The 12,526-nt window shown below is 34.8% G+C and overlaps 1 protein-coding gene across 2 annotated transcripts in view; it reads left to right on the top strand.

The window, feature by feature from the left end:
• FBXO8 (F-box protein 8) overlaps positions 1–12,087 on the top strand; it is a 17,540-nt gene extending 5,453 nt beyond the window's left edge. For both annotated transcript variants that reach the window (XM_080373121.1, XM_080373120.1), the window contains exons 3-6: positions 1,385–1,511; positions 9,153–9,271; positions 10,896–11,092; positions 11,841–12,087. In XM_080373121.1, coding sequence (XP_080229247.1) covers positions 1,385–1,511; positions 9,153–9,271; positions 10,896–11,092; positions 11,841–12,028 — 631 coding nt within the window. In that variant the 3' untranslated portion in view covers positions 12,029–12,087. The remainder of the gene's footprint in view (positions 1–1,384; positions 1,512–9,152; positions 9,272–10,895; positions 11,093–11,840) is intronic.
• The last annotated feature ends 439 nt before the right edge of the window (positions 12,088–12,526 follow it).

The following is a 12,526-nucleotide window of genomic DNA, read 5'->3' on the forward strand; positions in this document are numbered from 1 at the left end:
AATTTCCTTATTGTGCTCTACATCTCTTCCTTCCCTCATCTATCTCTTCCCCTCTGCATTTGAGTTAAGCAGCTTCCCTTCCTATCATACTTTGTGAACTCAGCAGTAGCACAGTGCAGTTATAACTTCTTAGTCACAATTGTTCTGTTGTTGGGGACTGTTGTCTTGGCAGGAAACAGGAATTCTAGTGAAGATCTGCTAAGCTTCTAAGTTCATGTATATCAGTATGCCTTGTATTGTACTCAGTTCTTAGTATCAAAACCACATTAAATACAAATATATTCCCTGGACCAAAGCTTGAAGATACTAGAGCTACTTAACTACAAGCAGTGTATATCTTTAACATACAGGGAAGGGGGGAAATACATATTTTCCTCAGAGTTCATCCTGGGCAATAGCTTTTTAGTGAAATCTTCCCAAAAAATACCCAGTTCAAAGTATAGGCTTTGGTAGTGAAAAATATATCCTGATTTAGCTATAAATAAAAAACTCAGTTTGCTTAATGTCTATAGACAACTTAAGTCTTCCATATTCCACATGTATTGGATGTGTTTGAGTTTCGGTATTGGCAAGCCCTGAGGCTGCAGATCCAAACTCAGTCCAAAGAAGACACATTCCTGAACTGAAAACGAAGTGTCTCCCATGTCTCAGTGATTACCTGTTGGGTCCTAAGCATTGTGCCTCATAATTATTTACAAAACACGTGTGTTGAAGCAGAACTACCAGTTCAGTAAGGAATCTAGGTAGCAGAGTGCCTAGAAAGTGAAAGTTCAACAATTTCAGATAGTGTCATCAAGGAGACTGAGATGAGAGACAGAAACATGAAACATACAGAGTCAGGGTGGGATAGAAGGGAAAGAAACTGAGAAGTGATGGAAGATTGGGATGGGGCTGGATCAAACAATTAGGACTAGTCAAGACTGGAAAAAGGGCAGACAGGGAAAGCAGTGAGTTAATGACATAATTTTGGTCAGATGTGGTGTCTCGCTGCACAACTGGGGCACAAGAAAAGAAACACAATTTTTTAATCTGTCATACTGCAGCAGGAAGGGCAACTTGTCACGGTTACCCAGTGTTCAGACACTAGGAATGCCAGAGATCTCAGCTGTGTGGACGTTGCTATGATGCCACCTACTGGGATATGTTTTGAGATTGTACTTAACTACAGCAAATCCTATGAGAGCAGAAAACAATAATCATCGAATTGAAGACTTCAGGAACACACATGCAGAAAGCTTAACAACTAAGTGTTACGATCAACCTGTTTCTAACTTTTCCAATAGTTTGAATATTTGGCTTTGTAATGTTGATTTCATTTTGCTTCTGTAACATACATGAAATACAGAAAGGAATTTTGATAATAGACTTAATTCTATTTTCATAGGTTGTGCAAATCCACTTGGGGTCACTGTTCTATATACAATAAGAATCCGCCTCTAGGATTTTCTTTTAGAAAATTGTATATGCAGCTAGATGAGGGCAGTCTCACCTTTAATGCCAACCCTGATGAGGTAAGTGAACTGTTGCTGACAGTGATAAACAGTTAAAATAATTCTGATTGTTTTGTAATTATAGCCATATTAAAGGCCAAGTTTTAATAGGTGCTTGTTTTACTGTAGGAATGATTAATACTAAATTACAGCCCTATCCTGATATTTTATTGCATATGGTATATGTGCACGTCATTTACGTGGCTTGCCTCTTAAGCTCTCTGTACAGTGGTCTGACCTATGGATGCCAGAAGTTCATAGCTACGTATTGACTTAGGAATGAGACAGATATCCTAACTGAAGAGAATATGGTGAATTTGAAAAGGATAAAATATGCTTACATAAATTTAAATACTAAAATGCTTCTGCAGAGTATGAGTTTGATCCAGCTTCACTTAAGGCAGGATGAGATATAAAGTAACACGAATTACTTTATGACAGTTACTGTTCCTGTAAGGGATTTTTAAATATTTCCACTATCAGGGAGCAAATTTGAAATATGAAAAAGATGTACTGCTAAACTATCCTAAACATTAGTTTGATTTCTGTAGATGTTTGTTATGCATAATATTTCTTTGTGTTATATAACAAAATATATTTCTTTTCAAAAAATAACCTCATGTCAGACTAAAAGGTTTCTATTTATTAGTTTGTTAACTACCTGGAAAAGTCAGTTTCTGCTTTCACTGTCACCTTTCAAAGAAGAAAAGAGTGAGAGTAGGCAGCTTTTGCCTGGGAGATACGCAATTAACACCCAAGTGACAGGGAGTCTTTTACGTACAAAACCATACTCCTGCTTCATGTTTCCTAGGAAAAGAAGGTACGCAGTACAGAACAAAAAGTAGTGTTAACTTCCTGCATGTATTTATTCATACACAAGGAAGTGGTGATTGGATAAATCCAAAGTAGGAAATAGGTTAAAGGAACATGAAAAGATAGACAGAATTCTAGGAGCAAATCATTCACTCTGCTGATAGAATACAGAAAACATGAACTTGTGGCCACGAGGTGAAATAAATAAAGCAGTCACATGCATCATTACAATAATGTGATTTTGTTTAAATTCTTGCTTTATCTCATATTCTGTTAAATGAAGAAACCCACTGCTTTTATTAGTTACAAATTACAGTATTTTGTCTCTTTTCTGGTAGAATGCTGCCTTGAACTGTGATTTGCAGGGCCAAGACATCTTACCAGCACCTTGCCACTTTAGTGATTAGCCTTGATTTTCAGCAGGAGTTTAGTGATGATGATAATAATAAGTGTAAAGCTTTACATAAATGAAATACAATATTTAGGTAACATAAATGTATGTTCAAGAATATATCAAGTTTTAATTGGTAGCATCTTTGTCTACCCGATTTTTTGTCTTTTGATTTGTTTTAATGTAATTTTTCACTTACTATCTTAGTTTATAATATGCTGTTATATTCCAGACTAATTTAAAGTACCCTTGGTAGTTTTAAAGTATTTGGAGCCTTTGCAAAAGGCACTGAGTAAAAAAAACACTAAAGGAAATGAAGCAAATTAGAACTACCTTATAATATACCTAAATTAGGTATTAAATTTATTATACTACACTTACTTCTTCTGGGTTCATTTTGCTTATATTGTACAATAGTAGTACAAACAGTCTGCTTCAGGCCTAGTAAGAGATGAGAACCTCAGGGTATCTCCTAAGGGCTTCTGTTCCTCTCTCCCTGTGGAGCACCATAGCCTGGTAGGAATCATTGAGGACCTGAGTTTCAGGAGAATTCACAAATACCGTTGCGTTTATTGTTTACAACTGTGATATTGGCAGAATTATTATTATAAAGACACTGTGACTGGAATATATGATATGACATTCCACTATTACAAATTGCATCTCTGAGTTTCCTGCCAAACTCTGCTTTACATTTGATAACAGACCTGATCAAATTACTATAAAAATAGGAATACTTACAGCCACAGGAGCAAGATTCTCCAAAGGACACCGCCCATGTCATGAAAATGGGTAACCAGGCTCCACAGCAACAGCTCCAGAGCTAGCGGTGGCTCACGGGGTAGGGAAGAGCATCTACACACTTTGTGGTAGGATTCTCTGGTTAGCCATTGTTGTGTGCATGGTGTTGTGGTATCTGCTGTAATTTAATGTATTGATTGTGTGCATGAGCTTGCATAATTCATAGCAGGTGCTCACATTCTGCTGGAAGGATGTGCCTAATCACGTTACACATAATCTGAAAAAAAAACTCCAGTGCATGTTTGGTATCTCATTATTTTTTTTGTTTGTTGGTTTGGGGATATTTTTTCATATGGCAGCACCATTGTAGCCAAGATTTTGGAACTTGTTTTTTGTTTCTATGGGGAAAGGGGGTGGTTTAGTGTTAGTATTAACACTTCAATATGAATATTATGTTGTTTAATCTGCCTACGTGGTCTCTGCTGTATTCTATTCTAAAGACTGTATGTGTATGTGAAATGTTTCTCATGCAGTGCTCATTTCATAGCTCATATGCTTATGACTCAGAATTTGTAAGCAACCAGGAGTTATTTCCCACTGTTTTGTATGGTGTTTCTAACTCCCTACAAAATATTTTGTCACATTTATTACATGGACCTATTTATGTAGTTAAAATTGGAACTGAAGGTGGAAAAGAGAATTCTTTGTCAGGAAAGAAGATCTAATTTTTTGTTTCATTCTTAATAATAATTATTCTAACTGATTCTGTTTAATAGCATGTGTTTTTATGGATCTGTTGCTATCTGGACTATATCTAAACTCTCACACTTTATAATAGAGATCAGGTTTTCCCTTATGTAGCATAATAACAATAAAGTACAGTAAGACAGTGCTTATAGTAAGGCTGGATTTCCACTCTTCTGAATGTCTCATTCATTACCAACTAGCCTTAGTTTTTGTTAGGGGGGTCAATTTTCTGACCTTTTCTTAATTATAAAAGAATTGTTAGCCACTTGCATAAAGCTACCTTACCTGACTTTTAATTATTGATAGCCTATAAATCATGGAATGTTTCTAACCATTTTTTTTTTAAACTTACCCAATTTAGTGATCTACTAAGCAAGCCAATTTTGGGATGCATTGATTTATTCACCCTGAGATTATTAGAAGTATGTGTATGTTGTAGAACAGGGGTCCTCAAACTACAGCCCGTGGGCTGGATACGGCCCCCAAGGGTCCTCAATCCGGCCCCCGGTATTTACAGACCACGCTGCCGGGGGTTGGGGGGGAAACCAAGCAGCCGCAGATGACTGCCTGCCACTGCATCCACGTGCCGGCCCCTGTTTAAAAAGTTTGAGGACCCCTTTGTAGAAGGAAGAAGTTCTTTTGTGGGATTTATCTAAAAAGTTGAAATGGACCAGACAGCTGAAACCTTATTAAAACTGTACGTTAAAGGCAGAGAAATTTAATCTTGTAAATTATTAGTTATAGATTCCATGTAACATGAGAAGTATTTCTACGTTGTGCTTGTGATTTTTGCCATCATAAGTGTGTATCACTGAGACTATATTTTAAAGACACACAGTGAAAGAGACACTGTTTGAAGTGTATGTTCTATATTGTGTCTTCATTTGTCACCAAATGACTTGATTTGTAACTTAGGAAAAGAATCTTAAAAATTTCTATTAGAAAATATAGCATCAGTACTGTGCATTTTGTTCTAGAGGAGGCACCATGAAATATATTAAGATACTGCATTTCCCTGGAAAAATCAGAATAATACCATACATGTCTAATTATTATTTACTAATAATGTTAGTGTTACTTAGAAGCCCCAGTTAGAAATTGAGGTCCTATTACACCAGACACTGTATGTACAGAATAAAATTACAGTCACGGCCCCCAAAGAATTTATCTAAATAGTTAAGCTAGTATTTAAACTTGAATTCATGTATATCTTCAGCTTTTGCTTAAGGATACTTGAATTTGGTCAGTGATCAAAATCGTCTTTTTCTAATACAGTCCATATTACAAAGAAATCAGCATTTTTTGTTGATACTCATGTAATCCTACCAAAATGTAAAAGCATATAACTCACAGAATTATAAATCGCCTAAAAATGTTACTGTCAGTCTGCTACTAGTGATTTAGTCACCTTTCAAAACTATTCAAGCTAAACAAATAGAGCATATGTACAACCATTTATGTTAAATTTGAAATTTCAAATATTAAGTGGAACTTGTTTTTATTGACAAATGTATTTGTCATGTATTTTCTTGCACTACTTTTAAATAAGCATTGGGTAAAATGCTTCATTGTCTTCCAACTCTGACTTTGCAAACAATTCCATTTAAATATTTTAAAGAGAAATCACATATATGTGTAGAAAAACACTGATTCCAAAATTTCTATGCCATTACCTTAGAACATGCCTGGTTTGTTTTGTATGCATATCTAAACAGAGATGTCAAAGGCAACTGCAAAAGTTCTAGTGTTGACTGCTGTACTGAAATGTTCTGAAAGTACTCTTAGCAGAGAAGAAAATCAATGCAGAAATGAAACCAATACTGAAAAAGAAAGCTTCTCAATTTTCAATACCCTGTATGGATATAAATGAATGGAAAGGCTCTTGGGAACAGGTAGAAAGCAAGCAGGGAGTGTCAGTGCAGTAACAGAATAGCTTGATAAAAGAAGCATTTTTTGACTGTACAAAAAGGAGCAACCTATGTAGAAAATAACATTGAAATACAATGAATGGCTTTTGTTGTTACAACTAGTGTATAGTTATGATTGTTATTTCCATATATAATTTAAATCAGCACTTTCATACATTAAGATTTTATCGAGGGCTGTCTAAAGCTCAGTGGCAGCATTCTTGTCACAAAGGCAAAATATTCTTAAGGCATCTTTCCTAATTCTCTAATGTTAAGAACATTATGGTGACAAGCAGGTTCTTCGTCTAAGTTAGGCAGACAGAGCTACTGGAAATCTTTGCTGTTGTACTGTTCACCTAACTACTCTTCCACTAAATCAGAATTAGAAGAACATAACCGTGTGCGCTGATCCTGCAGTGTTTCCTGAGTGTTAAAAAGACCTTTTCAGACCTGGTAGATAGTGGCACAGATCTGCCTACCTGACTTCAGTCAAACGTTTCCGAAGAGAATCACCAGATGACTGATAAATAATCTTAGCATACATTTTAATAATGTGTAGAGCTACTTATATCAGCCAGTATACCTGCCAGGAGTGACCATTTTAGCTACCAAAAGTGATTTATTTGAAGTGTGGCTTCAGGGAGGAATTCAAGGCAGTGTTTACAGTGTTACAAAAAGCAGATTCAATGGCATGCCGTAAATCTTGTAAATAAATTTCATTTGCTGTGAGTCAAAATTTAAGAACTTTAAAGAGAAATCAGGTTTCTATTGTTGCAAAGTAGTTGTGGTTACTTAGGAAGAAATAAAAAGCAACTAAAAATGATGGCATGTGCTGAAGTATATTTTATTTATACCCTGTTTATTTGTGGAGATGAGGAAAATTAGTAACAAGACATTCACGGGAAGATACCATCAAGCATGATGGGGGGAAGAGGGGGTGGAAGGAGAGAGAGAGAATTAAAGACAGAATAAAAATGCTTTGCAAGGAATTGGTAGCTTATCAGGGGAAGATCCTACATTGAGTTGAAATATAGTGCATGAAAGAAATTACTTACGGTATTTACTGTCACAGAGAAACCAACCCATTGTCTGTCTTAAAGAAGGTGTTATTTTCATCCTGCCTCATCTGTGACGTGCCAGGTATTTTCTGGATATGGTGCAGTGTTTGTTAAATAAATGCAGCAGGAATACTACTGAGTCTTTGTTGCCAGACTTCAGTTCATATTACCTTAAGCTAACACTTATTACTAAAGCAAATGTGTAAGTCTCATTAAGTCAGGATATATGTGAAGATGTTCTTCTGCTAGTCTTGCATAAATTGCCATAATACTTGAGGAATTAATACAGAGTTGATGTTAACTTTGATCTCCCATTTTTAGTTTACTATTTAGCTCTAATTCAAGAAAATACTTAATCTTATGCTGTCCACCCATATTATGGTCAAACTTAAATATGATCTAATTTGGACTTATATGTAATCTTACAGTGTAACACATTTCATTACAGTCTTAAATAAAGATTCTTCTTAAAATCGGGGTCTAAAATTGGTAGAGGTTTTTTTCTGTCTTACCTATATAAAACCTTCTTATTCATTTTATAAAACATCCCTTTAACAAAAAAAGGTATGCTGATTAGCTGCTATTGTCTTGTAAGTATGTAAGCAATTATGGACTGGTGAAAACAGCTAGATAATATTACAGCTGTTGGTTGCCTTTTTACTTGTGTTATCGATATCTTAAACATATATTGAGTTTATTTTTTGATTAATATAATTGAGAGTTTGCTTTACTAAGCGACTTTATAAAACAACTTTCCAAACCTGCACTCAGTCCTTTATTTCTTTTTTAACCAAAATTGAAGAGCACTGGGAAGTTAGTTTATACACTGAATGACAGGTTGCCCCTGATGTGATGTAATCTAAAAGGGCAGACTTGCAAAATATTGTGAAGTCTGATATCAGAAGATTTATGAAAAAAGATTTCATAAGTATTTTAAAAGTTATTTAGGTTGTGGCCTTAGTACGTTATCCTTTGCAGAAATGCACTGTCCTGCACATTTTTACATTATTTCAACATTATGGTATAGTCAAGAAATATTGTACTTAAGTAACACGTCTTTGTAACAAATGGTCAGAACTACTCCCAGCCCCTGCAAAATTGAATTGAAAATAATTGTTTATAGTTATTCTCAGATTTAGATTTTTGTTGTTGAAAAATGTGAGCATTTTAAAATCCATTTAGGTTGGTTTTGATTTCTGAGATCATAAAGAAAATAATTTTATGCTTTGAGACATTTCAATGAACAGAGAGAATCCAGACTATCACTGAAATATTTTTAAATTAAATTTGGCATGTGGAATCTATAAGAAATGTGTGCTTGGCAAAGTGTGGAAAATTCTGGAAATCATAATATTAATATAAGATATACACAATTGTCCTATCTTTAAAAACTTTTTTTGTTAGGTACAGTGTTCTTATTTATGTGTATGCATATTTATATATGTTGATATTTACCTATGCTTTGAAATCAGTGTGCTTGTGTTTATTTACATTATTACACATTTAAACAAATGCATTTACTGCATCTATTTGAATGTGATACATTGTATACATGTGAGAACATCAATGTTTTACAGAAAGATATTAAAGATTAAACACATTATGGCTAAGATTTTCTTATTTACAGAAGTTAAGAAATTAGAAGTTATGGACCCCACAGCATTTTAAATACAATTACAAAAGTATGAATATCAAAATACTAGTGCACACTGTGAAGAAATTATTAAAGAACTATCATGCTTGTTATGGGGTTCATAATTTTAAATTTCCTGCTATGAGTATGTGTAAAATCTCAACCATAACAATAAATTGTTTCTTTGCATTTGATTTATAATTTTAGAGTGTATTATGCATGTTGAAATGTGATTTAGAGGAAGAAGAATAATTCTGAAAAACAAACCAACTAATTAGTAGGATTATGTTCCTACATTGCCAAGTACAATACTTGTTCCTAAACACATTATGAAGAGTAAATATATTTATACATACATGTATTTTATCTCAGGGAGTCAACTACTTTATGTCAAAGGGCATACTAGATGATTCGCCAAAAGAAATAGCTAAGTTTATCTTTTGCACAAGAACGCTAAATTGGAAGAAGCTGAGAATCTACCTTGATGAAAGGTAATTTGAATTTCTCTTCAGACATTTCCTATTCATTTTCAATGTACAGCACCATTCAACAATATTTTGCTTGTACGGATGTAATTTTAAAGATCAAGAAAATGCAACTAAGTAACGCTGCTGCTAAATATGAACAGTTAACAGGGATTTAAGTGACTCTAACACTTTATAAGAACCACTGAAAATACCACGGATAACACTAGCAAATCTCACATCCTGTGCTGCTTCTGTGTTTTTGCATTTCTGGGCATAAAATGTTTTTGAAGTTACAGTGAGCATTTAAATTGTGCAGGATAAAATCTGGATGTCATACAGCATGAAGATTATAGCGATTTTGTTGGGTTTTTTCACTTGAGTTTTCTTTTTTTCCTGTCTAGTATGAGTGTTAATCAGCAAAAGCAGTTACCACTTTACCAAGTGATGATAGCTTTTTAACTAATGTTAACTCATTTAGCCATTGTTTGGTTATCTGATACTTCTCGGGCAGAAGTCACACCCACCTCCTAAGATGCAATGGAGTATCCTCTTGGAGGCAGCATGAGCTGCAGTAGGGAACACTGCCTGCTGTAGCATGCTCTTCTACCTCCACAATGTTTTCTCTTGCCCTCCAAGATATCTTCAGGTTGGGGTAGTGCAGTATCAGGAAAAAGGAGTACCCAAACGTTCAGGAGAGGTTGAAAGAGGAGGAGAGTAATAACTGGACCTAAACAGGAAGAGCAGAGGGACAGCAGCACTTCCAGCAGGAATCCTCTCCTGCTTCTCATCTACCTCAGCCTGTACCACTAAAGGAATAAAAGAAGTCATTCTGTAGCGTTATCACTGCTGACAGTTCTGTGCTGTAAAACTTCGTATTACCAATTTTTTTGGCAACAGAAAAAAAATACAGAACCGTTTAGCAGATGAGATTGCAAGTTTATATTAGCAACACTACTGCCATTCATCTTCTCTTCATAAACAGAGTGTAATCAGGCACTAAAAATAACTAGGTTTCTAAATGTTGAAACTTCTTTTAGCACTGAAATGTGTAATAGAAAGGATAAACATACGAGAATATTCTTTAGTTCACTTCAAATTTGCTTCCAAATTTCCTTCAGATGTTTTTTGCACATGTGGGCATGTAGGCTAGTCTGAATCCTTTAGATATTTCTGTGTTCAGTGGAAAACACTTGAGAGCATCACACCCTGATGGACTTAGACTTCAAAGGGGTTTTGTGACCGAATTTTATCTAACTTAAGCCTGGTTTTAACAAGATACTCCTGTAACGGCTTCTACTTAGGCCCCAAAATGTGTGACACACATGAATCTATTCCCCTTACTATCTTTTTAATGGCTTTGTCAGACAGTTTAAAGGAAGTGAAGCATCTATGTAGACTGTGATTGAATATACGTATAAAGAAACTTAGAATCCTGATGAATGTATAATTTTATAGTATTTGGCTACTATTGTAAGTGTATGAAGAACATGTGTTTATATTATCTTTGTGCTGTTAGTGATAATTTCCTTTGTCTTTCAGCAAGAGACAAAGATCATAAAGTAAAGCTTTTTTATTTTTAAAACCTACATTTTCATATTTAAACAGTTAAAAGAAACTTCTCTAATTACATGGGATTTTATTCTACCAGGCGAGATGTTTTGGATGACCTTGTGACGCTGCACAACTTCAGAAATCAGTTCTTGCCAAATGCACTGAGAGAGTTCTTCAGACACATTCATGCTCCTGAGGAGCGTGGGGAGTACCTTGAGACTCTCATAACAAAGTTCTCTCACAGATTCTGTGCTTGTAACCCTGATTTGATGAGAGAGCTTGGCCTTAGCCCTGGTAAGCAAAATAGAGCTTCGATATTCAATGGATCAGTCTTTATATTTCTGGATGATGATACTGTTTTGTGATAGTTTTAAATTCAGCGCTTAAACAAGTATTTCTCCAAGTACAAACGTGGCTTGGGAGGGTTCAGTATACAGGCATCGTTCTACTTGGGTTGAAAATAAACGAAAAAAAACATAAAGATTCTTTTCTTAAACCAGATGGTAAGTGAGTTTTATTTTCATGTTATCTTTCCTTCACTTTTGTCTGTGCTTAAGCTGTGTACTATCTCTAAGTTCCCTCTTGCAAAGACTTAGATACTTCACATTTTGCCTTGTGGATAGTCCCACAGAAATGAGAGGGAGTTCTGGGCCTCGCTCAAGTTAACAAGCATTTCTAATTGATTGGGGGGAAGCCAGTTTTCAGCAGTTGGACTGCTTACATATTTAGAGATAAGCTTTAGCAGGATGTTGGCCTTAATTTACAAAAACTTCAAGAATCTGTTTCAATGAATGTGCATAAAGCCCTTAGTGACTTTTGGGTAATGTAGAAGCATTAAAAGATACTCTGCCGTTATTACTTTGAAAATTAGTATATTATATTTTATTTCACTGGGATACCCTTTTGGGTTGTTACATATGTGTAGATGTATATAATGGTAAGCCCAGATGATGAAGACTGTAAGGTTCTCAGACAGGGAACAGTATTATTAATGATCACAGTGTCCTTTCTAATTTTTTTTTATTTATTCTCTCTTGTCTAGATGCAGTTTATGTACTGTGTTACTCTTTGATTCTACTTTCCATTGATCTAACAAGCCCTCATGTGAAGAACAAAATGTCAAAGCGGGAATTCATCCGAAATACAAGACGAGCTGCACAGAATATTAGTGAAGATTTTGTAGGGCACCTTTATGACAACATCTACCTTATTGGCCATGTGGCTGCCTAAAAGCACAATTTGCTAGCACTTAAAACTTGTAATTTTCAAAAGCTACATCAAGAAATTAATTATTTTGTAGAAATGGGGGTTATTTTAGTGCTGGTCATTCTAACCTCTGTATGCAATCAAAGTTTGTGTGTGTAAGTGTGTGTATGTGTAAACTACTTTTTCTATCTATTTACTGTGGGAACGGAAGGATTTGGAGATTTGCTTTTCATAATTTTTTTAGGTTTGCACAAAACACCACCATTAGTCTGATATAGCCATTCACAAATGTTAAACTGACATTACAGTCTAAGCTGACGAAGTGGTGACTTTGTGCATTAGATCTGCTTGAAACTTTAATAAGTTCATTCTTTTTAGAATACCCTGTAATGTGTATATATTTAACTAAAGAGATTTATAATCATAATTATTTTATTGTAAAATATTTTAACTAAAATTTCTCCTTTTATCTCTTAAAATAGTGGTGTACTTCTTTCTTCTGCATCTTTTTTACAGTGATGC

Source organism: Falco punctatus, assembly GCF_963210335.1.
Source record: "Falco punctatus genome assembly, chromosome: 1".
In the NCBI taxonomy this organism is placed as follows: Eukaryota; Metazoa; Chordata; class Aves; order Falconiformes; family Falconidae; genus Falco; species Falco punctatus.